Consider the following 26328-nt stretch of genomic DNA (forward strand, 5'->3'; position numbering starts at 1 on the left):
TGATAGAATATATGAAACTAGGTTGCCCTAGAAACAACGGTGTGTGTATTTCTTTGGGCAACAGAAAGGTGTTCCCTAGAGTTGAATAAACAAACAGAAGCGGGAATTCTGAGATTCCCTCCGCGGGAATCTAATGCCTTAGCTCCATCCGTAGTATTTACAGAAAGCTCACTGTTAGAAAATCTCACTATTGGATGATGCGTGAAGTTCAAAGGATGGAGAAAACGGTTCCTTAGATTTCCCTTGGATTCACTTAATCAGGGCCGGGGCTGGTCCACATGGGACATCCCTGTGAATTTTTAAAAGGCATCCTTTCCCAAGACACTTTACTGCCATCTGTTGGAAAAAATGGTCATTACGTAGGGATTTTATTAGAACAAGAAAAAGTGTCTCCTAGAAAAGTGTAATCAACACATCTGTGATGCTTTGTGGGCATTCTCCAGGGTGGTGCTGCCCACAACCTGCACATCTGTGCCTTGCCATCTGACTCCCAATAGACGCCTGGTGGACATCAAGAGATGCCTCCTTCCTGGTGTGGCTACTTCGCCCCATTTGATCTGGTTTCACTTTGGTGGAACTGAAGGGAGGGGTGGAAGAGCAGGGAGTCTAGTTTCTTTACAGTTAGCACCTATAAATAGAGCCAGAACTGAGGGCAGGGCCCTCGGGCACTTTTTCCAAGTGCCCACCCCTCACTTAAACCACCCTGAGAGGGAGCACTTTTAAAATCTAGGGGTACCTCACTCTCTTACCCAGTCCGAGCTGTCTACAACAGACAAACCTTCCTTTAGCTTTAACCACCGTACCAAATGCCTGATTCAGGTAGAGAGGTCTTTCTTTTCTCTCCACCTTAAGGAAGACCCCCTTCCAGGAGGGGCTGAAGAAGGGGAGAAAGTCCAGTTGCAAGCTGAGAAGACTAGGTGCTCTGGTCATCAGCTATGTGTGGCTATTGAAGTTGCAACTGATTAAATGAATCGAAAACAGAGTTCTTTGGTTGCTCGAGTCACATTTCCCATGTGCACTGGCCACATGAGCCTCCATGGGTGTTCCTGGATGGTGCAGATAGAGGACATTCCCATCCTTACAGAATGTCCTACAGGACAGTGGTTGGCAGGCCATGGCCCAGGGTTCAGATCTGGCTGGCTGCCTCTCTCTGTAAATAAAGTTTTATTGGCACACAGCCATACCTATTAGATTATGCATTGTCTATGACCACTTTTACACTGTAGGGGAATTCAGAGCTTTCAAGAGAGACCCGTGGCTCCCAAAGCCTAAAATATTCACTCTTTGGCCTTTTATAGAACGAGGTTTGCCAAGCCCTTCCCTAGAACATTCTTTAGCATTCTGAGCCCTGCTTCCAACACTTCTATGAGCCTGCGGAACACTCAAGGAGCATCTGATCCACTAGGTCCCAGGTTGGGGCCTGAGATTCTGCATTTCCCCAGGCTCCCAAAGGACACTGAGGCAGTGGTTCTGCAAAACACAAAAACCCGGCCTTGGTGCGGTTTCCCATTGTTGAGTTGCATCCTCGCTCCAGCCCTCCTTCAGCGTAGACAGAGGAAAGGAGAGGAAGAGACCATGTCAGCTTAGTCAGTCACTGGCCCTCCAAGGAGAGAAACTGGATCTCAGGCAATCAGGGCTCTAGACCTGGAGGGAAGACTTTGGTCACCCAGGTGGGAAACACATTTCCCAGGTTACAGTGTCTAGAATGTTCCTTGAAAGTAATTCCTGAGGTTCCAGGTTAACCGCAGGCTGCTTTTCCAACAGCAAGGAAATCCAGGCCCTGCAAGCAGAGCAGAATGAGATCACCCTGGTTTTGAGTCTCCTGAAGTCCTCGAAGAACTTGGATCTGAATCAGAAAAACTACCTTGAGCTGCGTTTCCTGTTGCAGGCCAGGGAAGACTACGAGGCCATGATTAAGTCCATGAAGGAGTTGCTGGTGGAGCTGGACGAGAAGGTGCGACTCAAAGGTCACCCAGAGCAGGAGGGGAGGAGGCATTCCCAGGATGCCTTAGGCAGACTGACTCTGTCCTTCTCCTGACTTCCCCTAAATGCTGCCACCCTTGTGTCCTCGGGGCTCCTAGTTTCTGGGCTTAATCCCAGGACACCACAATCCTGTCCTTGGGGCATCAACCAGGGGCAGTGGGGTCAGGCTGCAGCAGCGAATGCCACCCTTCCCCAGGCTCCATGCCTTTAAACAGTGAAGGCCTCTTCCTGCATATGTACCATGGGTGGCCAGGGGTGGGCAGCACCCATTTGGAACACTGCCAGGTATTACGTCAGGGAAGAGAGTTCTGGAGGGCCTCACACTGGCCCTGGAGCCTTATTGGCTCAAGATAGTCATGTGACTCTACCCATCCACACAGGTGTCCAGGAAGTGCCACCCTCCCATGGCAAAGAGTTAAGATTTTCTGGGTGGCATTAATGATCATGTCCCTGACTATGCATTGAAGTGCCCTGCATGGTCCATCCCTGCCCACCTTTCTGGCTCACCTCAGGGTCTTTGCACATGCTCCCCCATCACCACCCCAATTGTCTTCTTGGGGGCCTTCTATGTGTCTTTTCTCCAGGGTACAGTGTATCTTCTTCTACAGGTTAGGCTGCTGTCCGGGAGCAGGCAGCACCCTTAGTAGCAGGCATTGGGCCAGGGTTTAGGCAGGGCTCTTTTCAAGGGTGTGAGTGAGCACATTGAGAGTCTGCAGGACAGCTACAGGGGGCATGTGGGGTGGACCTGGAGCAAGCCAGAGGAAGGGAAGACCCAACTCCTCTCTGTTTAACCCTCCAATCCTTGCTTAGGGAGCCATCTTGAATCCTTGCAGCTCAGTCTCTGGCATGGAAAAGGGTAGGGAGTAGATTTTGAGGCAGTGGTTCTGCAAAACACAAAAACCTGCCCTTGGTGCGGTTTCCCATTGCTGAGTTGCATCCCCGCTCCAGCCCTCCTTCAGCATAGACAGAGGAAAGGAGAGGAAGAGACCATGTCAGCTTAGTCAATCACTGGCCCTCCAAGGAGAGAAACTGGATCTCAGGCAATCAGGGCTCTAGACCTGGAGGGAAGACTTTGGTCACCCAGGTGGGAAACACATTTCCTTACCCTCTTCAAAGGCACCCATGGCACCTCCCTCCTAAGCTCTTCTCACAGTTGCAATTCTGCCTTGAGACGGGGTGGCTTAATGTCTGTCTCATCAGTCTGTCTGATCCATTAGGGTAGGACTATGTCCTCCCAGTCCCCGTGGTAATGCCCATTCCCACACCTGTCTGGCACACAGCAAGTTCTCAATAAATATTAACTGGTTGAATGAATCCAAAAGATCTCATTACATCTTTTCTCTGCCTCAGACAGTGATCTTCTGCGGTCAGGCCAAATGCTCTAGTGGGCTTGGGCCTTGCTGCACCGTGGCCCTCCTGCCTCCCCATCCCCTACCCGCACCTGGGTGTTCGTTCCTCATGTCCTTTGATTCCACAGTGCCCTCCTTCTCATCAGGCCTTTGCAGATGCTGTTCCTCTGCTGGGGTGCCCTTCCCATCCTCTGTGCTTGGTGACCTCCTATTCATCCCTAAGGTCCCAGCTCAGGCACTATTTCATCTTTCACCACTAGATGGCCCTATTGAGCCTGCCGGGAGCACCTTGCTCATTGCCCTCCCAGGCTCACTTCCAAGACTGGCTTATCATTCTCTGAGCGCGGGGACCATCAGCCTTGCTTGCCGCCCTTCTCTTGTCTGGCACGGGAACAGGTGTTTAATAAGCATGGATGGGTGGGTGAGGAAGGAGGCAAAAAGTGAAGAGGGAAATTGAAGAAAAGATGGGACATGGGTCTTGAGAAGCACTAGGCGAGGACAACCTAGTGTGGGATCCTCAAAAGATCGTGGTGTCACGGCCCCATACAGAGCCTCTTGGCTGCGTCTCATCCCAGGACGGGCAGGCTCCAGAATTCCCTTCCTGTGTCCTCCACCCCTGGACAGAGCTTCGTCCTTGCAGGAGGTCGCTGGAGCCTCACGGGGCTCTGCCTGGCCCCGGGAGGATGTAGCAAGTGTGTTGGAAGACAGCGCCAGGCTGGGGAATCCATTCCTCCTTGGGCTCAGCCCAAGGCTCCTGGCTCTTCCCAGCATCGCCAGAGCCGCTCCTGCCTTAGAGACACCAAAGGGGCCAGGATAGCGAACTTAATCAGGAGGAGCAGAGGCTGGTGGCTCCAGGGTAACCAGTGAAGAGGGCAGCATCCCTTCAGAGCAGCGATGTCAGGGCGTGGAGGCAGCACTTCATGGTGGTGAGCCAGGGAGCAAAAGAGAAGGAGAGGAAGGGGCTGGGTCCTGCCAGCCCCCTCAGGACACGCCCCCTTGACCTGCAGACCTCTCGCTAGGCCCCACCTCTTAAAGGTGGCACAGCTCCTAATAGCACCTCTCTCGGGGAACAAGCCTTTAACACACAGGTCTTTAGGGAAGCATTCCAGATGCACAATTCAGCACTCTGCCAGCCTGTTTTATTTTGAGGGGGATGAGACTGACTGAACCTAGAGTTGCTCTACCACTGAACCACATCCCCAGCCCTTTTTATTTTGAGACAGGGTCTAATTTGCTTAGGGCCTGGTTAAGTTGCTGAGGCTGGCCTTTAACTTTCGATCCTCCTGCCTTGGCCTCCTGAGTGGCTGGGATTACAGGTGTGCAACCACTCTGTTATTGTTTTTTTTTTTTTTTCCCCTGAAACCCGGGATGTGTTTTCTTTTAGTTGGCTCACATTGCTATTTCATGCCAGCCACCTGGCCATAGCTTGCGACTGCAGGCAATAGATTTATCTTTCTGTGTCTCAAAGTGACAGCTGGGACTGTGCCCTAGAGACTTCACCAAGGTGTGGGGACAAATGAAGGGCATTGAAACTCAGGGGTGCTGACACAGGACCCCTGACACAACTGCTTCCAGAATTCAGCAGCCTAATCTTGGCTCAGGGGTCTCTGACCCCAGCCAGAGGCAGACTCAGTGTGGGTGACAAGCTCTGTCACTCACCCCGAGGCACCAAAGCCTCCTTCACTGAGGACCCCTCAAACCCAGAACAGGACCTGGGCTTCAGATCATCCTCCAAGGTGAATTCTAGCAGCTGCCTCTAGACAAACTTCTCACTCTGAAGGGATGATTAAATGGTGGTGACCCCTTATTTCCTTGCTTTCTTTTTTTTTTTTTTTTTGAATTTTTAATATTTATTTTTTAGTTCTCGGCAGACACAACATCTTTGTTTGTATGTGGTGCTGAGGATCGAACCCGGGCCGCACACATGCCAGGCGAGCGCGCTACCGCTTGAGCCACATCCCCAGCCCCTCCTTGCTTTCTTTACATACCAGGTTCTCCCCAGAAAGCCTCACCCCTTAGTCACAGCTCAAACCCCAGAAGATAAAGTGCCCCTGATACAGTTGGGACCTGGTCCTCGCCTGTCTCGAAGGGCACTTTTCTTCAGAGGACATTTTCAGGCTAGCCTGGGGACTCCTGGGACTCTGGTCAAACTGCTCCTTCTCAGTGGGGCTGACGAGTGGGTGGAGAATAAGGATCTTTGCCTAGGTGTAGACTGAGCACACTGCAGCTGGCTGTGCCCATTTCTAGCAGAGGGTGGAAATGACACATTTGAACATCTATGGAGTGAGGTTTAAGGGACAGTGACCCCGAGGGGGGGGCATTTGTAGGACTCTGGGGCTGAAGGATAGAGACATCAAAATTCTCCCCTGCCAGCTGGGATGGGGTGTATTTCACTTATCTGAAATCAGAGTCAGCTCATTGTCCTATTGGAGAAAGTGGACAGTGTGTCTGTTAGGCATGCTTTGGGCTGCAGGTAACATAATACCTAACCAAGGGGCTCCAGTCAAGGGGTATTTATTTATCTATTTTTTTAAAGTAAACTTTGTATTTTGGAATAATTCTAAATCCACAGAATTATTAGTTAAAAATTGTTAGTTAAAAAGCTAACACAGAGGCTTCCTACAGGCCCTTCATGCTGCTGTTCACCTTCGGTTACTTTAGGACATTCATCAGGACCAGGAAATCCACCCTGGCACATGACTGTGAACCTGACTACCATATTTATTGGGATTTCACTGGTGTTTCCATTCATGTCCTTTTTCACTCCCAGGATTCCATTCAGGACAACACAGGGCATTTAAGTTATTTGGGTTTTCTTTTTTCTTTTTCTTTTTTTTTCTTAACAAGAAGTCCCCTGGACAGAGGTGGATGATGTCAAGATTGTGGCAGCCAGGCCTTCCCCGTGTCTCCCCCTGCGTCCCTCCACCCTGAGCCATATCTGCTTGCTTCAGAGGAGGAGGTGACCTGGTCTACAAGGCCAGGTCTCCGGAGCAAGGTCTCCCTAGCCCCTGTCCCCAAGAAACTTTGCCTCAGAGCAACTGCCCCCTAGCTCTCCACCTACCTCTCTTTCTCCAAGGGGTCCCTCTCTTCCCCTCCTTCAAATAACCTAAAAACCAAGCAAAACACAAAACATAACCCTCCTGGGATTGCAGGTGACTGCCCACATTCCCCCTTTCTAGAAGTTTCAGGGAGATTTTTCTACTTTCTCTGCTTCCCTTTCTAGGGCTGGGGCTGTCTCCACTTCTGTCCCCAGTGTTCGGAGCAACGTCCCCTCCACTGAAACTGCTTTCTCTGGCTTCACCAAGGAACTTGACTTTCCTAAAACCAGGGCCTTGCCTCCGTTTCCCTTCCACTAACTACTCCCGAGGAACCCTTGTCCTAATCCCCACATCATGGATTTGTTCTGCCTGCATATAGAACAGCATGTAAATGGCCACTTTCAAAGTATGTCTCCATGTCTGGCTCCTTTCATTCGACATCCTTTGCCAAGACCCCTTTTCAACAACCAATAAATACCCTGTTGTAATTCACAGATGATACGAAGTTCCGCTTACTTACTCTTTTAAATCATTGTGATGCCCTAATTATAGTGTAAAGAAGAAATAAAAGAAAAGCTATTTACACTACAATTAAATTTATTTCCATATTTGAATGTTCTAGTGTGGTATATCGGGAACAGGGCCAGGAAACTCATTTTGTAGAGGCCCAAACAGTCAATACTTCAGCTTTGTAAGTTATAGTCTCTGTTGAAACAACCTCACTCCACCTGAGTAGCCTGAAGGCAGCAGCCTTAACAATACGTAAGTGAATGGCTGTGGATGTGTCCCAATAAAACTTTATTAATAAGAACAAACAGTGGGCAGGATTTGGCCAAGGGCTGCTGTTTTCATGGTGACCAACTCTTGGTAAAGTTCCAGAACAATTTATTTTGTGTGTGTAGCACAGGGGATTAAACCCAGGGCCTTGTGCATGCAAGGCAAGCCCTCTACCACCTGAGCTACATCTCCTGCACCCCCCCTTTTTTTTTTTTTTTGCCAAAATCTAACCCATTGTCTCCCACATGCAAACACTCTGCCACTGAGCTGTGGCCTCAGTCCAACTGCTTTCTTTTGATTTATTTTATTTTTTAAATTTTTTTTTGTTTTAGGTGGACACAATATCTTTATTTTTATGTGATACTGAGGATTGAACCCAGTGCCTCACGCATGCCAGGCCAGTGGGCTACTACTTAAGCCACATCCCCAGCCCTTTCTTCTGATTTATAAAGTCACTTTGTTCCTGGATCAGTCAGTGTTTTATTAGAATTGAATGAAAAATACAGTGTATTTACATGGAAAAGACAGTTTGCTGGCAACTTGCTCTCACCTTTCGAGAGCTCTGTTCTTGAATAAATTGTACTCCTTTTACTCTTGCAAAGAAAAAAACAAAAACACAGTTTGAGGGGCTGGGTTTGTGGCTCAGTGGTAGAGTACTCGCCTCGCACGTACAAGACCCTGGGTTCAATCCTCAGCACCATATAAAAATAAATAAGTGAAATAAAGGCATTTTTTAAATCTCTGTAGTGTCCAGATGGCATTGGGAAGTCCCAAGGGATGGAAGGGATGGGAGACACATCTTGAATGCCTGATGCTGTCTCACATGTCATGACATGTGTGACATTTTGTGACCAACCCATTAAATGCCCAAAGTACCCTTGCTCTGCAAGAGCCAAACAACACCTGCTCAAGGTCCCAGATGGCCCCTTGGGGTACACTCATTTCTGCTAGAGACCATGGCTTAGGGAGGCAGAGTCCATACCCACAGGTGAGTGGAATTTCCATGCACAGGTGAGATCCCACACTCTAGTTGTTGACCGACCTTTATTTTTATGTGGTGCTGAGAATCAAACCCAGTGTCTCACACATGCCAGGCAAGTGCGCTTCCACTGAGCCCTAGCCCCAGCCCAAGATCCTACACTCTAAATTGCCTCATTTTACCCAAAACTAAGATTAAGCTGAACTGAGCAGACATCCAAAAGAGAAGAATTGACAGGACAAGAAAGGGTATTTCCATCTCTGCGTTAGCCCTCTTCAGCAAGCCCACTGTGGAATCTATACCCCTACAGATGCTAACACAGCTGCCTGCTCTCGCGCTCCGTCTCTCTTTTGCAGATTGTTCAGATGGAAAAAAAAATCTCAAGCCAGAAACAGATCTTCACAAAAATGCAGAAGGCCAACAACCCACAGAAACTGCAGAAACAGATACACATTTTGGAGAGCCGGCTGAATCGGGTATGTGGGGTGCTCCCCTCTCCCCCCACTCCCTTTGCTCATGGTGAAGAAGGGCGTCCTCTGAACCATTGGCAGACCACACCCATTTCCCTGTGGACCCAGGAGATGGTGAACCAGTGATGGGCACACAGAGCAGGAAGCAGTTTAGAGTTTGCCATCTACCCTCTCTGCACTCTGTCCCATCTACCTTAGCATGTGCTGCTGTCTTCCACCCGCCCCACCCCCACCCCCACCGTCCGGGGGATGCCTACCCTCTTCAAGCAGAATTAGATTCCACCATGGCAGTGAGACCTTGCTTCTTGTCATAGCCAGTGACTTACTGTTGTGCTGTTGAACGACATCATCCTCTTAGCTATTAGGCCTTACATGATCATCCTCAATTCACAATGACTTTTGTATTAAGTAGGATTTTCTAAATTGCTAACTGACTTTTAAACAAACAAACAAAACCCCCAAAGAACAATGACAAAAAGGAAAGTGTTGGTCCAAGAACTGAAAAACTCAGAGGTAGAAGTGGAGCCTTCAGGCATAGCTGGATGCAGGTGCTCCAAACATGTCCTTTGGACATCTTCTCTGTCCATCTCTCCCCTGGGTAAACGTCATCCTTAGGTAGCCCCAGACATGATCAAACGCCAGCAGAAAGGGAGCATCTCTTTCCTAAGGGTTTAATATGCCTGTCCCGGGGGAGGGGTTCCCATTGGATCAGCTTGGATCATGTGCCCACCCTTGAGCCAATCACTGTGGTTAGAAGAATGGAATACAGGGACCTGAGGCCTGTGACTCTTCTTGGTTGGCTTTCTCTCCCCCAGAGTGGTAGCAGAGAGAGGGGACAGCCCAGTCTAAACTTTGTGGCAGCAGAGTGAGGAGAGGTGGTTCCCCCTGGAGGATCAGGAGAAGGGGGAGGAAGGCTGGGCGGAGACACTTCACAGCCCAGCAGCTCCTGCATCCAGAGGGGGACAGGTCCTTGCCTCACTGTGCAAAACTCTTAGCCTCCCCCAAACTCTGACCACCAGGCGTTACCCAGGCACTCTGCAGCGAGGTGTCCCCTCTTATGTCTCGGAGAGATATGATTTTGTATCCCAAACTGGTCCCCTCTTCCCCTCACACTGGACAGGACTGGCTATGCATTCGAGTGGATTAGGGGCCATCTCTAAAGATGACTTCCGGATCCCAGAATACCCATGACCCTGAAATCTCCGCCTACTCCAGAGAGCCTGAGAGCCCTCCCAGTAGGTCACATCTTTTATGGCACAATCGAGTTCGTGTAGAGTAAGAACCTCTGTTCCCTGGCCTCCCCTCCCCTGAGTGGCAGCTGGAGAACCCCACAGGGAAACCTGCCAAGAGTCCAGGGTTTAAAATTTAAGGAGGTGCTCACGCTCAGGCTTGGGGAGATGCTGTGTTGACACTTGACCACGAGAGCTCCCTTAAATTTTATGGCTGGCTACCTCAATTAAGCCTGCCTTGACCCTGCAGAAACCTAACATCTCTCATAATGTGCTTTGAAAACCTCTGATGGGATCAAAGCCCTGTCAGGAATCTCTTTTGTAGTTGTTTCTTTTTCCGTGTCTATGGGAGAAATTCACTCTAACCCTTTTTATATTTTTTATTTCGAGTCAGGGTTTCACTATGTTGCTTAGGGGCCTCACTGAGTTGCTGACACTGGCCTCAAACTTGCAATCCTCCTGCCTCAGCCTCCAGAGTCGCTGGGATTAGAGATCTGCATCACCATGCCTGGCTCACATCACCTTAAAAAAAAAACTTAAAAAATTATTTTTAAAAATAAGCTTTATCATGTATATTTAAGGCATAGTTGGTGATGTTCTGGAATACATGTGGAGAGTAAAGTGGTGACTGTAGCAAAGGAAATTAACATATCCATCACGTCATATGGTTGTGTGTGTTTTTGTGGTGACAGTAGCTACAATCTACTCACTTCCCAGGGATTCCAAACACAGTAGGACTTTATTACCCATCATCCTCACATTGCGACTCTAACTTGTTCATCTGACACGTCTGCTCCCTCGAATCCTCTGACTTGAAGCTCCCCACCCCTCCCTGTAACCACTGTCTTTCTCTCTGTCATGTGACTTCTGTTCTGTGGCCAACCCTGCACGTAAGTGAGATCACACAGCATTTGTCCCTCTGTGTTTGGCTTATTTCACGTAGCGTAATGTCCTCCAGATCCACTCATACTGTGGCAAATGGTAGGATTTTTTTTTTTTTTAAGGCTGAATATTGATCGTGTGTATGTGTGTGCATGCATGCATGTGTTCAAGTTCCTTGATCCGTTCACGCGTCATGGACACTAGGTGTTGCTGTGCCTCAGCTATAGTGAGCAAGGCTGCCTGCTCCCAGCTGCCAATCACATTTCCTTTGGGCTCATACCAGAAGAGGGTCGTAGGGTCATTCTACTTTTAATTTCTTTAGAAACTTCCATAAAGTTTCCCATAGTGACTGCACCAACCCATATTCCCATAGTGTAACCCACATCACTTAAAAAAAAAAAACTCTTTAAAAAAACTAAGACAAATTTATGAAGATGTACAAAAAAAAATTAGAGGGAATAAAATAATGAACCCCCACATACCTATCACTTTGATCTAATAATTGTTAATGATTTGCTTTAATGGCTTTACCGTTTTTCACCCTGGAGTATTTTAAAGTAAATTATAGGTATCATGACATTTTAGCCCTGATTTCTTCAGTTTCACCTCTTACAATTAAACATTTGCTTTCATAATCACAATATCAATATCACATCTTACAAAATGAGTATTTCCTTCACATGATCCAATACCCCATCCCTACTAAAATTTCTCTAGTTGAACCAAAAAATGTCCTTTAAAAGTTGGTTCAAGCAAGGTTCATACAATTGTTAGGTCTTTTAAGTTTCTTTAAATTTAAAATAGTGGCTCTTAATCAAGAATGATTTTGCCCCTAGAGGGACATTGCCTTCTGAGGGACACGCTTTAGCTTGTCACAGCTAGATTGGGGGTGGGTGGTAGTGATATTTAACATGCTAAGAAGCCCAGCCCAGCCCCCGCCACAGAGAATCATCTAGCTGTAAGCACCAGGGTCTTGTTAAGTTGCTGAGTCTGGCCTCAAACTTGCGATCCTCCTACACCTGCCTCCAGAGTCACCGGGATTTCAGGCATGTGCCACATGGCCAGCTTGGCCAGTTATTTCTGATGGTGTCATTTAACTTGTTCCTGTCTCTCATGTAGTGACCCCAAACTGGAAATTAGGTCTAAAAGTCATTGAGGAATCTGAAATCCAGAGAAAAGAATCCAGCAAAGGCCACTTAGCCAGTTGGTGGCCCACTCCACCATCACCCGGTGCTCCCCAATGGTTGTTCCATGGCCTGGGATGTGAGGCAGCGTGTGGGACCTTCCCACCTTCCATCTGCCTTCTGGACGCTTGTCTTACAGCCCAGAGAGCAGCCCTGTTTTGAAACACAGCCCTTCCAACAGGTCACTGAGCACTTTGATAAGATGCTGACTAGCAACGCCAAGCTCCGTCAGGAGATTGAGAACCTGCGGTTTGAGAAGGCCACTTATGACAACATCTACCAGCAGCTGTGCCAGAGCCTGTTGTCGCAGAAGAAAACCATGAACTTAGCAATTGAGCAGTCTTCTCAGGCCTATGAGCAGAGGTGTGCTGGGGAGGTGCCCACTGCGGTGTGTTGGGGGACCTTAGACCATAAACCCAATGACTCTGAGCACTGACAGCATGCAGCTGAGGCCAGAGGCTGTGTGTGACTTTAGCCCTCACAGCGGCCCTAGGTCCCCCTTTTACAGACCAGGACAAGGAGGCTTAGAGACACTAAAATACTTACCTGAAATCCAGGTAAGTGGAGGGTGTGCTGGAGTTAATACGCAGACCTCTATTTGATACTGTCCCCTCGGGAGCCCCTGCCTTTGGTCCTGAGGGACTGTCTCCATCGCCTCTCTGTGGCCTGCAGTTGGACTGTGGAGAGAGCAGGTGTTAGAGTGAGAGGAATCTGGACTTGAATCTTTGCTCCATCGCTTCACATCATTGTAGGATCTCTTTAGGTGGGAAAGAGGGTCAATAAGATGAAGGAGCGCCTGGGTCACGGTGACTGTCAGGTAGTGGTGGTGGTGATGTGGTGATGATGACGGTGGTGATATTGATGATGATGTGGTGATGGTGGTGGTGGTGATGACGGTGCTGATGGTGGAAGTGGTGATGTTAATTGTGATGTGGTGATTGTGATGATGACGGTAGTGATGTTGATGATGATGATGTTGATGGTGATGATGGTGATGGTGATGATGGTGATGGTGTTGTGGTGATGGTGATGATGATGATGAGAGTGGTGATGGTTGTGACATTGTTGATGGTGATGATATGGTGTTGATGGTGATGGTGGTGATGTTGATGGTAATATGGTAATTGTGGTGGTGATGGTGGTGGTGAATGGTGGTGATGGTGATGATATGGTGATGTGGTGATGGTGATGGTGATGGTATAGTGATGGATGGTGATGGTGATGATAGTGATGATGGTGGTGGTGATGGTGATGGTGATAATGATGGTGGTGATGGTGAGGGTGGTGATGGCTGTGACACTGATGATGGTGGTGATATTGATGGTGATGTGATAATTATGGTGTTGATGGTGCTGGTGATGGTGGTGATGGTGATGATGGTGGTGGTGATGGTGATGGTGATGATGGTGGTGATGGTGATGATTTGGTGATGATGGTGGTGATGGTGAAGATTTGGTGATGTGATGATGGTGGTGATGGTGGTAATGGTAATGGTGGTGGTGATGGTGATGATATGGTGGTGATGGTGATGGTGATGGTGGTGGTGATGGTGATGATATGGTGATGTAGTGATGGTGGTAACATAATGGTGGTGGTGATGGTGATGATGGTAATGATATGGTGGTGATGGTGATGGTGATAATGATGGTGGTGATGGCTGTGACAGTGATGATGGTGGTGATGGTGATGATGGTGATGGTGGTGGTGATGATGCTGATGATGATTATGATAATGACAGTGGTGCTGGTAGTGAGGATGATGATGAGACAGAGATGACAATGGGAAAACACACTTCCTGTGCATGGCCTAGAGCCTGCAGCTCCAGTTGTTCCAGTAAGTTAGTCTGTTCCACTCCTAAAGTCCTTGGTAAGTAGGAGACCTGGTGGCTGCTGGCCAGACAGGAAGCCCCCGGGGCCACAGGGAGAAGGGAAGAGAGTGAGGTGCCTGGGGACCTCAGCCCCTGCATCCTCGCAGCATGCAGGCCATGGCCCGCATGGCTGCCATGAAGGACCGCCAGCAGAAGGACATCTCTGAGTACAACCTGGAGATCCGTGAGCTGGAGCGGCTCTACGACCACGAGGCCAAGCTCAAGTCCTTCCTGCACGTCAAGCTGAAGGACCGCATGGAATTGGAGGAGGACACGAAAAAGAAAGAAGGTATACCACCCCCACACACCTCCCCACACCCCCACACACCCACCACTCCCCCACCCCCCACCCCACCCCCCGGCGCTCCCCAGTCTCCTTGTGGTAGCATCGCCAAATTTAGCACAAAAAAATAATAGGGCTGGGCTGGGGCTCAGCGGTAAAGCACTTGCCTCACATGCTTGAAGCCCTGGGTTCCATCCTCAGCACCACATAAAAATAAATAAAGAGACTGGGTCCATATACAACTAAAAAAAGAATTAAAAAAAAAAAAAAGATGCCTAGTTAAATTCAAATTTCAGAGAAACAATGCCCAGATTTTTAGGATAAACATGTCCCAAGCAGTATCTATGTGTCAGGGTGTCCTAGACCAGGCCAGGTTTGATGACTCACCAAGAGGACCCGAGGGACTCCGCACAGGGTCACAGTCATGGCGGTGATGTATCACAGTAAAAGGGCACAAAATCGACAGGAGGCAAGGGCCTGAGGGGTGGAGACCAGAGGCGCACACTTCACGGAGAGCCATACAGAGCAATGACCCCTCCCTTACCTGGCACACATCATTTATGAGGGGCGCACACACAGACTGTGTTCCTGGGGACCTGTCACCTAGGCTCCTGTGCCTAGCACACAGCACAGTCATGTGCTCCCAAGGGCAGGCATGGCAGTGCAGCGCGGTGAGCCCCCTAACCACTTAGGGCAAGCACCGGGACCCGTTCACCCTGAGTCCTGGGATGCCAGCCGACAGCACAGGAGGCCCCGGAGGAGACCAGATCATAAATGACGCTGAGAAACTCCCCAAGGACCATGGGGAGCCATGGGAGGGAGGCCTGCTGGGCCACACCCTTCCCAGAGGCCCCCCCCCCCTCCGCTATGTTGGTTTTCATTTTCTCTGGTGCTGGGAGGGGATCCAGGGCCTAGGACCTGCTGAGCTGCACCTCGGGCCCTTGGATTCATTCTTCCCTGTTTTTTTCCTGCCTCTTCCTGGTCAGTCATTGCTGGAAGAGCTTCTGAGGAGCCCATGTCTTCCTCTAAGATAACGACCCACAGCTTTTTCACCTTTTGGGCCTGTGTCCAACCACCCAGCCAGTGTCCACCCACCCACCCAGCCACCCAGTCAGTCACCCACCAATTTGTTCACCTGTCCATCACCCCTCTATTCATCTGCCAATCATCCAGGGGTCCTGGAGCCAGTCCGTCTACGGGGCCACCAGCTTGTGCAAGCTCCTCTCCTAGGTGCTTGGCACATGTGAGTTCCACATGACCCCATGACAGCATGAGAAGTGGGCTCTGTCACTGACCCCCAGAGGTCCATGGCAATGTGAGTGGCAGGTCCAGGGCTCCCTCCCAGATGTGTCCGCCCCCACCACTACTCTCCTCATTCTTAGTCCTGTCCCTCCTGTGCCCTTTGCCCTCAGAGTGATCTGTCAGGGTCATGTTCTTTGTGATCTCTGGACCCCTCATCCAACTGTCCACCCACCTGATCCATTTCTAATCTTTAGTAGACTTCCTGACTACAGCCTGAAACGGGCACCATGCTGGAGACCAGAGGGGAGCAGTGACCACAACTGTGTTCACCCTTTGTTAGTCAGCTTTTAATTATTTTGTCACTGTAACCAAATGATCTGGCAAGAAAAATTGGAGGAGGAAAAATTTATTTGGGGATCACAGTTTCAGAGGTCTCAGTCCATGGATGGCTCACCCCATTGCTTTGGGCCCAAGGTGAGGTTCACATCATGGCGGGAGAGGATGGCGGCGGAAGAGGGTGGCGGAGGAGGGCAGCTGGGACACGGCCACAAGGAAGCAGGATGTCACCCAGGATGACATATACCCCTAGATCACACCCATGACCCACCTTCTCCAGCCACACCCACCTGCCCACAGCTACCACCCTCTCGGGGTCAGTGCACCATTTAGGTTGAGGCCCTCATAAGCCAGTCACTTCACCTCTCAACCTTCCTGCCTTGTCTCACGTCTGGGCTTCTGGGGGACACATCACATCCAAACCATAACAGCCCTGATGTCGTGTGGCTTACATTCTGGGTACAGAGCCCTGGAAAACACACATACAAAGGACACAAACACTTCGCACTGGGCAGACCCTTGGGAGGAAACACAGACACGGGATGGAGGAGGCCAATGAAGGTCTCAGGAGAGGGGACACAAGACTAGTGGTGCAGGCACCAGGCATCCAGATAGCAAGAGCAGCCAAGGCAAGGCTGGGGGTGGGACGGCTGGGCTGGAGTGCAGAGGGGTCCTGGAGTCAGTCCTCCAGGGACACTGAGGGACCAACTGACCACATGCCAGGAGCTGGAGAGGCAGAAAGGACACAGTGGGAATAAGACAGAGATCCTGTCCTCACAGAGTTGACCCTTCAGGGGATCCAACAAGTGAGAAAACACAGAAGCCCTGTGCAGTGGCCCACGCCTGTAATCCAGCAGCTCCGGAGGCTGAGGCAGAAGGATCGCTGGTTCAAACCCAGACTCGGCAACAGCGAGGCCCTAAGCAACTCAGTCTGTCTCTAAATAAATACAAAAATGGGCTGGGGATGTGGCTCCGTGGTCAAGTGCCCCTGAGCTCAATCCCTGGTACCCCTCAATTTGAAAAAAATAAAAATAAAACACAGAAGTTAAGCTGATTCTTAAACTTCTTTTTAAAGTTGATTCTTCGGTTCTCAGAAACCCAAGAGCACAAAGAAAATAAAAGAGGGTAATTGACAGGCAGTGACCCAGGGCTGCTTTATCTAGGGTGGTCAGGGTGGGCCTGTTGGAGGAGGTGACACGAGGGAACCCGTCACAGGAGGCCCTGGAGGAGACCAGATCATAAATGATGCTGAGAAACTTCAGCTTGACCCCAAGGACCATGAGGAGCCACATCATGTGAGCCACATCATGTCATGTGCCCAGAAAGACCTAGAAAGAACCTTCTGATTGCCATGTGGAGGCCAAATCAGAGAGATAAGTCTAGGTTCAGGGATTCTGTGATTCTAGGGTAGTGAGAGTGAGACTCAGAGAAGAACTTCCTTGAAGGTTCTCATTCCTTGAACTCACCAAGCTCTGAGCCCTCCTAAGAATCGTCTGTCCCCAGACTAACTTGGCCACTGCCTTGACCTTCATTCTTCTCAACCGTCACCTCTACAGAGAGGCCTTCCCTGGCTACCCACCTAACGCAGGACCCCCATCTCCGTGCCTGATGTGCCTTCTTCCAGCCGCAATGGTAATAAGCGGATTTCTTCTTCTGTTTACTTGTATATCTTGTTTTCTTTCCTCTCTTTGTCTGACTCCTCCTTGAAAAGCTCCCTGGGGCCAGGGTTTTGTGTCAGCAGAGCCTCGCCCAGGGTCTGGCACTTAGTGAATACTGAATTAGGTCTTGGTGAAGTGGAAACACAGAAGCCCCGTGCAGTGGCCCACGCCTGTAATCCATCTTTTGGAAAAACCCAGCGCCCGCCCTCCCGGGACAGGGCCACCATGCTGTGGAGCACATGCTATCTGCCTGACCCGGAGCAGAAGGGCTCCTCACTGTCACTGTTTCTTCTCTAGCTCTCAAGACAAAAAGGCACAGGAGGAATAGCAAGGGAGAGAGTTTTGAGAGCTACCAGGTGGCCCACCTCCGGCTGATGAAGCTGGTGGAGGATGGGAACCTGAGCCAGCTCATTGAGGAATTCCTGGCCAAGGAGGAGAAGAACTTTGCCCGGTTTACTTACATCATGGAGCTCAACAACGACATGGAGATGATGAACAAGAAGACCCAGGGGATCCAGGTTGGGACAGCTCTTGTTTGCCTGGGTCTGGGACCACCTGTTCCCACAGCAGCCCTCCCTAGGGCAGCCTCCCTGGGATGTTCCAGACATACTCTGAAGTGAAAAGGGCCCCAAGGTCACACCAGCCTAGCAAGCATCGCTGTGTGTCCCCGGCACTCCCCCTACGATCTAACTTCTCTGAAACTGGCATTTGTGTCTCATTTAAGACGTACATTTAATGGGTTCGGGTCCCCTCTATCTCCAGTAGGGACACTTATAATCCATGGCATACTTTATAATCCAGAGAGATGTAAAGCATAAAATATTTACTATTTATGATATATCTGGCCCTTATTCCCCTGCTGCAGGGCGGGTCCCAGGCTGCAGACTGGACAAATGCAGCCTGCCTTCTTTTTTGCTCCTCCACTTGCTAATTTGCTAATTTATTAGTTTCCAACGTTTGAAAAATCAGTATATTCCACATGCAAATCGCATTTCCTGTTTCTCTTGGAAAATCAGATCTGACCACTCTGGCCCTTATTCCCCCGCGAAGCCGAGTTCTTCCCGCCCCCCGTCGTCTGCGCCAGGCTCGCTACTGGCCCGCCCAAGCCCGCCAGGCCTCTCGGGCTCGGCGCATCGCCGCTGCCCCCTGGTGGTCAAGTGCGGCACTGCATGGGCTCTGCGGGCCGAGCGCGGTGAAGGGAGAGTGGGCAGGTGAGGCCTGAGTTTCCACTCTGCAGGAGGGAGCGTCTCTCTAGACCCAGTGGGACAAGGACAAGCCATAGCAAAAGATGTGAGGACTCCAGGGTTTTTTTTTTTTTGGTACTGGGATTGAACCCGGGCACTGTACCACCGAGTCACATCCCCAGCCCTTTTTATTTTGAAACAGAATCTTGCTAAACTGCCCAGGCTGGCCTCCAACTTGTCATCGTCCTGCCTCAGCCTCCAAAGTTGCCAGGATTACAGGCATACACCACTTGAAGACCCGGCTTCCCTGTGGTCTCTGAAGCTGGGACCTTGTTAGAAATGCACATTCTTGGATTCAGAAACTCTGTGATCTGCATTTTCACAAGCCTCCAGGGGATTCTTGCTAGAGTCTGAGAACTCCTGCTCCGGAGCTGCCCAGACCAGTGCAGTAGCCACTAGCCACATGTAGCTATTTAAGTTTAAATTCATTGCAATTAAATAAAATTGAAAAACCAGTTCCTCAGTGGCACTAGCCACATTCTAATACCCATATGTGATGACCACACTCCGTATTACTGCAGGTAGAAGGTCCCCACTATTCACAGAAGATGCTGGTGACAGCCCCCTAGGGAATCTCCAGAATGGATGCCTCACACCCTCCCATACCATCATTCTGCTCTTCATTAAGAAACCTCAGAACTTCCGAAGCTTAGGAGCGGCTCTGAGGTTCTAAGACTCTTGAACAGGTCATTTAACTCCTGATTGGGACCAGGTGTGGTGGAGCATGCCTGTAATCCCAGCAGCTCAGATGGGAGGCTGAGGCAGGAGGATCACAAGTTCAAGGCCAGCCTCAGCAAGTCAGCAAGACCCTGTCTCAAAATAAAAAATAACAAGGGCTGAGGAGGTGGCTCAGTGGTCAAGTGCCCCTGGGTTCAATCCCTGGTACAAAACAAACAAACAAACAAACAAAAAAAACACCTCTTAGGCCTCTGGAGGCACAGCTTCTTTTGAGGTGTGGTAGGGGAGAGGAGCACCCCGTTTCATCACAGTGGATTTTCTCCCCGGCAGGATGAGATCACCCACCTGCGATCCCAGCAGCAGTCTTCCCACGATGACAGCCGCTCTGTCCTGAAGGAGCTCGAGGTGAGCCGGGTGCAGAGCATGGGATGGGGGGTCTCTGTTGTCTGTGGGTCAGGCAGCCCGTCAGCTGGTACCTGGAGCAGGAAGCTGTTAGCCCCATGACCCGAGGCTGGCCTGGGTGACATCCAGACACGTTTCCTGAGCAGGTACTATGTGCCAGGCACTGGACTCAGTGCTTGGAAGTGGACGCTGTTGATCTCTCCAACTTACAGATGAGGAAACTGAGGTTCACAGAGGTAAAATCACTTGACCAACCTAAAGGAGCTGGGATGTGTTATGACATTTAAGTTGTACTTGGCAGCTAATAACAAGGACCCAAGATAACAGTGGCCTAAGCAAGACAGAAGTTTCCTGGTTAAATACATCGGAAGATTGGCACTTCAGGGCTGGTAGGGTTCCATCATGATGTCATCCATGGCCCAGGCTCCTTCTAGCTTTCTAGTTTGCCATCCTGAGTGTGTGCGTGGCTTACATTCCAAATGTGCCAGGTCATTTAACTCCTGATTGGAGCATACCTGTAATCCCAGCAGCTCCTTGTGGTTGCATCATAGCTTCCACAGGTCCAGCCATCACATATACATTCCAGGCAGGGAGAAACTGGGGAGTAAACAAACATAAAGGGTGGGGGAGGGGGTCTTGCTATCTGTCAACCAGCTTAAGTTATTTTCCAGAAGATTCAGCTAAATAATTTCTGTATTTACATCTCATTGGCCATCCATGTTGCAAAACAGGTTTGGAATATAACTTAGGGGCCCTCATTGCCACCCCACAGTCAGTCAGGTCTTGTCATTAAGGCATAAGGGAAGAATGGATAGCAAATACTTGTCAAAACCTTGAACTTCTCAGGAGGTCTGACCAACGTCCTCCTCTAATCCAGAGTTCCTGGCCCAGGAACCGTTCTCCTGGGGCACCTCCCATTCCCCCTTTGTGGCTTGTGTCAGGGTCCCTGGGACACCGGCTCCACACGGATGAAGGTGCTATCCTCCGACTGACCACTGGAGGGCAGCAGAGCACGTGCTGCCACCGAGGTGCTTGGGCTCAGAGCCGTGGCGAGGGGGGAAGGCGAAGGGGCCCTGCAGACCCCCAGGCAGGATCCAGGTCTTAGGAGGACTCCCACCCCAACGAAGAATACTTGCCTGCGGTCCCACATCCTCGCTTGGGGCCACCCAGAGTCCAGACTCTTCTTTGGGGTGGAGACAGGCATTGCCGGGGTGGGGGGGCAGTGGAGAGGCTGCTAGCCCCCCTCTGCCTATGGTCCCTGCATTAGCTCTTTGTTCCTTAGGTTTTAGCTTGACTTGGGGACTCCTTTTCCAGTGCAAATATCTAAGCGGGAGAATCTGTCTTAATAGCAGTAGGTTCCCAGGTTTTCCTACCCCTCCTTTCACCAGTTTCTGCCCCTCTGGGAGAAGGGGTGAGCCTACTCCCTCACTGGGATCCTGGGAAGGCTCTCAGAACAGTTGCTTCCTAGCTGTGTGACCTTGGAACAGTGAGATAACCTCTCGGAGCCTCAGGTTTCTCATCTGTAAAATGGGACAATCATCCTACCTGCTGCTCATGGCTGGGGAGACTTATAAAACCATGACTTGTGCCTGTGACCTCCCGAGCCCCGTGTGGCCCTCCGTGGTTCTCCTAGGGCCCAGGCCTGCTTTGCAGTCCAAGAACTCAGGGAGCGGAAGGCAGGATGGGATGCAGCCATTCTCATTTCCAGCCGCAGGTCAGAATCCCTGGAGTCCTCAAAGTTCCCTGCTGCGCCGGTCACAACTGGTCACAACTGGAGCCAGTGAGATCTGACCCCCAGAGGGTGAAGCGCAGGTTGCAAATATTGTAAAGCTCCCCGGTGACCCCAATGTGTCACCCAGGCTGAGATACAGTGGGCTCCCAGAGAGTCTCAAACTTCTCTGTGCACCAGTGTCACCTGGAGACTCAGATGCCTGCCCCAGCCCTATCCCGCAGGTCTGGGTGGGCCCCAGAGCTTGTACCACGCCCAAGTTCCCCGGTGACCTGACCCTGCCTGTCTGGGGACCCCGCTTTGGAAACCACTGGGCTGGTGCAGATGTTCTAGACCATGGATGGTGAGAACTGTTTATGGGATGGCAGCCAGCACCTGCAGCTCCTAGGATGGGAGGAACAGAAAAGGAAAACAGAGAACACTTTTGGACACTGGCTGGTGAGGCCTGATTCCATGCGATCAGGTGACACACAGAGCTGTGTCCTGCGCCGCGCTCCTTCCTTTTCAGAAAGCCCAGGTGAGGACTCACCTTAAGGGGAATGAGGCAGTGGGCCCCGCGCAGTGTGGTGCCTCTCTTCTAAATGCACAACTGGGGCCATTTAACTGGTCCTGCCCCCCTCTGAGAGGTGAAGCCAGTGACTGGAGATCCAGATCCCCGAGAGTCCCCGGCCCCCTCCCCTGGAGAGTCCCGTCCAGCGGGCTGACCCCGGGGAACTGGTGTCCACCCCCAGGAGAAGCTGAGGAAGACCACGGAGGAGGCCAACATGTACGAGGACAAAAACCGCGAGCTCAGAAAGACCCTGGAGCATCTCAAGACCTCGGTGGAGAATCTGTTCAAGAAGATCAACTGCGACGCCTCCAAGATACTGGTGCAGTTGGGGGAGACGGGGAAAGTCACCGACTCCAACCTGTCCCAGTATTTCTGTGAGTCGCCCTGGGGCCGTCCAACGCTTAGCAAGCTTTTCCAGTGCTTTCCTTGACCAGGCTTGAGAACTCATTCCTGCAGAGGTGGTGAGCCTGGGGGTGAAGCCCGGGCACCAGAGCCAGGCTGCATGGGTTCAAATCCCGGTTACGCCCTGACTAGCTGCGTGGTCCCTGACAAGGTGGTTTTAATTTTTTGTTTTGTTTGTTTTTTAGGGCTCTTTTCCTTTTTCTTTTTTTTTAATATGGTCTTCCCAGTCGAACAGGACAGTAGAACGTCTTTGGACATAGCATACATACCGTTATAACTTCCCATTCTGTGGTTGTACATGTGTGGAGTCTCCCTGGTTATGTGTTCCTCTAGGAGCATGGGAAAGTCACGTCCGATTCATCCCTCTGTCTTTCCTATTCCCATCCCCACTCTCTTCCATTCATTCCCCTTTGTCTAATCCAATGAACTTTTATTCTCCCCACCCCCTTATTGTAGATTAGCATCTGAATATCGGAGAGAACATTCGGCCTTTGGGTTTTTGGGATTGGTTTATTTCACTTAGCATGATTGTCTCCAGTTTTGTCCATTTACCCACAAATGCTATAATTTCATTCTTCTTTATGCTGAGTAATATTCCATTGTGGATGTATGCTACATTTTTTAATCCATTCATCTGTTGAAGGGCACCTAGGTTGGCTCCATAGCTTAGCTATTGTTAATTGTGCTGCTGTAAATATTGACGTGGCCGCATCACTGTAGTATGCTGATTTTAAGTCCTTTGGGTATATGCTGAGGAGTGGGATAACTGGGTCAAATGGTGGTTCCATTCCAAGTTTTCTGAGGAATCTCCATACTGCTTTCCAGAATGGTTGCGCCAATTTGCAATCCCACCAGCAGTATGAGTGTGCCTTTCCCCAACATCCTCACCAACATTTATTGTTATCTGTATTCTTCTAGGCAAGTTTTTGAACATCTCTGTGCTTTCTGTTCTTAAATATTGGGGGGGAAAAGCAGGGTTAAACCCTAGAGTTACTTCATAAAACTATTGGGAGGAATAAATAAATGAATAGTTCTTTGAGGAAAAACTTCAGGGTCATTGCAATAGATACAAAAAAGCATTTACTAAAATTCAGGATCCCTTTATGATAAACACTCCCAACCAGTTAGAACTGTTAGAAGAGAGCCTTCTTAACTTGATAAAGGCATCCACAAACAAACAAACAAACCAAAAAACCCACAGCTAACCTCATACTTAATGGTAAAAAGCTGAATATCTTTCTTCTAAGATAAGGAGCAAAGCAAAGCTTTTGCTCTCTATTCTTATTCAATGTCATAGTGAGGTCCTAGACGATGCAATAAGGCAAGAAAAAGAAATAAAAGGCACACCAATTGAAAAGGAGGAAATAAAGTGTACAGAACGGTGCCTAGTGTAGCAAATGCCTGGTGACTGTTGCCTGCGTTTCTAGGCAGGGCCCTGAGCTCAGGGTGCAGAGGGAGGGCACACCTACCCCGATGGAGTCCACTTGGAGTGAATGGCTTCATTGCTCTTAGAGTTGACCCTGAGATTCTTCATAGAATCTGGTTAGTGGTGGGTTACAAGGATTTACAGGCATAGCACATAGTGGTACTTATGGCTACAGTTGATCTCAGTGAAAGGGTTCAAGGTGAAAGCAGCACAGAGAGAAACATCCGTTCAGAAACCACATGATCAACCGTCCAGGGTGGGCCACCCTGACCAGGTCCTGGTGGTGGGATCCTTGAGATCCAAGTTCCAAGATGCTGGCCACCTCACCACCACATCTCAGTTCCTGCCTCAGGGCCTTTGCCCAGGCTGTTTCTGGAACACTGGTCCATGTGCCCAGTTCCTCCTCATTCTCAGACCTCAGTGTGTGTCCTTTTCTCCCGTGAGACCTCCCTGCACTGCCCCATGTGAAGCTACCCTGTCACCCCTGCTCCTGGGAGTGCTGTGATTTGACATTCCCCATTTGTGAGTAGAGAAAGCTTTTTCTATCCGAGGCTATGAGGTTCCCGAGAGCCGGTAGCACAGTTCAGCTGCGAATATTTCTGGTCTGATTTTTAGATAGAATCAGTTTGGGGTGTGTGCATTTTGTTGTTGTTGTTTTTTAAATGATCCAAATCCAGGAGTTACTGAGATCAGAGAAGGCACTTCCCCCAGATGGCGAGGTCCCTGGAATCCACCCTCCCCTGGCTGGTTCCTCCATGCACGCGCGGAAGGAGGGACTGCTCCCCAGAACTCTTCAAACGCCAGGCCGTTGCTTAGGGAGGGCTGTAGGAAACAGCATCCCAGGCAGAAGGAACTGCATGAGCAAGGACCCAGCGACCAGCACAGAGTGCAGATTGGGGAAAAGAGTTTAAGGCTGGGCTCTTCCCCCTTCCCAGTTCCCAATTCTCCGTCTAACCCACGTCTCAATCCTTCTTTCACTATGGCCCCCTGAGGAGCCTTCAGGATGTTCTTTTTCTAGTGTCCCTCCTGGCGAGATCTGCACCCCGGGTGTCCAGGCTGTGTGTCCATCTTGCTTCATGAGTCAGAGGTTCTGTTTTTGCTTCTCAAGGGGGACCACAGGGTGTGACCCAGAGAAAGCGGGTCCTGGGGGGCTTTCGCAGGCAGGTCCCCACAGCCACCCCACCCCACGCCCCCCCGCTCTCTCGCAGCCCTCATCGAGAAGAAGACCAACGACCTGTTGCTGCTGGAGGCCTACATGCGAATGCAGGAAATGGACATGGACACCGAGCCGCCCCCGCCCTTCCTTAACCCTTTCTGGGGCGGCTCTGCCCTCGTGAAGCTCCCAGAACCCCTCAAGGTCACCCCGCCCTTGCTGAGGACTGACCCCTTCAGCGACAAGATAGAGGACAGTGAGTGCCTGCCCCTCTGGGTGGGGCGTCCTGGCCGGTGCCCTGGGGACTGTCTCCTGCTGGGGGTCATCTGCCTGTAGCCCTTCTACATGGTTTCTGGGGACAGCAGAGCCGGGCCTTCTCCCTAGGCAGGGCCTCCCATCGGCCCCACTAGCCTTTGGAGGGCAGTTTGGTAACACTGAGGTCAGAGAAGGCACTTCCCCTGGATGGTGGGGTGGTGCTGGACAATTACATATAATAGCGGGGAGAGGGAGGAGGAGGTGGGAGGAGGAGGGAGGAGGAGGGAGGAGGAGGGAGGAGGAGGGAGGAGGAGGGAGGAGGGGGGAGGAGGGAGGGAGGAGGAGGGAGGAGGAGGGAGGAGGAGGGAGGCCTCTAGGTCATCAAAGTCAAGTGGGTACATAAGCCGGCGGGCCACCTCGGGAGTGTGGAGTGTCTCTGGTGGTGGGTTGTGGAGTGCTTTGCATCTAATTTTAACAATTGTGTCTGTTTGTTGTAGGCTGGGGGGGGGTGGGGTTTGGACCCAGGGGCGCTCTACCACTGAGCTCCTCCTCCAGCCCTTTACATTTTGAGACAGGGGCTGGCTGAGTTGCTGAGGCTGGTCTTTCCATCCCTCCGCCTCAGTGTACTGTCAGGGACTCACAGATGAGGTCTTTTCTTCTGTCCAAGGGAGTGTGGCTGCACCATGGGTGTGGATTAGAAGGGGTGCCACTTGTGGGCCGGTTAATTTGGGAAAGGTGCCCTTCTGAATAGACATGACCTGGCAATCAAATAGGAGTTGACTTTCAGCCCCTCCACTCACCCCTGGCCTCTTTGTGCAGTGCATATCCTGAACAACTGCACATCACAGCCTTGTCTCTTTGATATTAACCAAACACCCTTGACATTCTTATCCGGGAGGAGAAACAGTGATTGTCTGGACATCCCTGGAAGCAACCTCTGCCAGTGGTTCCCTTCCCAGCCCTGAGGATTCTCACGCCCCACCCCCCAGTGTTGTAGAGGTACCCAGCCAGGCTCGGGTCTCCTTGCCTCAGGTGCCCGTGAGCAGGGCAGAGCCACCTGCTCATAAGTGTTCCCCCTCTGCAGTGGAGCAGCCCCTGGATCACGGCAGCCTGCGGCAGCTGGTGCTGGACAATTATGCCCAGAAGGAAGTTGGCGGGCCCACAGCCTCACCAAGCGAAGCCCGAGGCTGGCGCGACCAACCGAAAGAATAA

The 26328-nt window shown here is 50.6% G+C and overlaps 1 protein-coding gene across 1 annotated transcript in view; it reads left to right on the plus strand.

Annotated features, from left to right (window-relative positions):
* The window catches only part of Ccdc63 (coiled-coil domain containing 63), a 31753-nt gene extending 5425 nt beyond the window's left edge, over positions 1–26328 (plus strand). Inside the window, exons 3-11 of the mRNA XM_027949163.2 lie at positions 1765–1954; positions 8483–8602; positions 12073–12254; positions 13866–14047; positions 17575–17795; positions 19530–19604; positions 22062–22254; positions 24917–25117; positions 26201–26328. Coding sequence (XP_027804964.2) covers positions 1765–1954; positions 8483–8602; positions 12073–12254; positions 13866–14047; positions 17575–17795; positions 19530–19604; positions 22062–22254; positions 24917–25117; positions 26201–26328 — 1492 coding nt within the window. The remainder of the gene's footprint in view (positions 1–1764; positions 1955–8482; positions 8603–12072; positions 12255–13865; positions 14048–17574; positions 17796–19529; positions 19605–22061; positions 22255–24916; positions 25118–26200) is intronic.

This window comes from Marmota flaviventris, chromosome 1, assembly GCF_047511675.1.
Source record: "Marmota flaviventris isolate mMarFla1 chromosome 1, mMarFla1.hap1, whole genome shotgun sequence".
Lineage (NCBI taxonomy): Eukaryota > Metazoa > Chordata > Mammalia > Rodentia > Sciuridae > Marmota > Marmota flaviventris.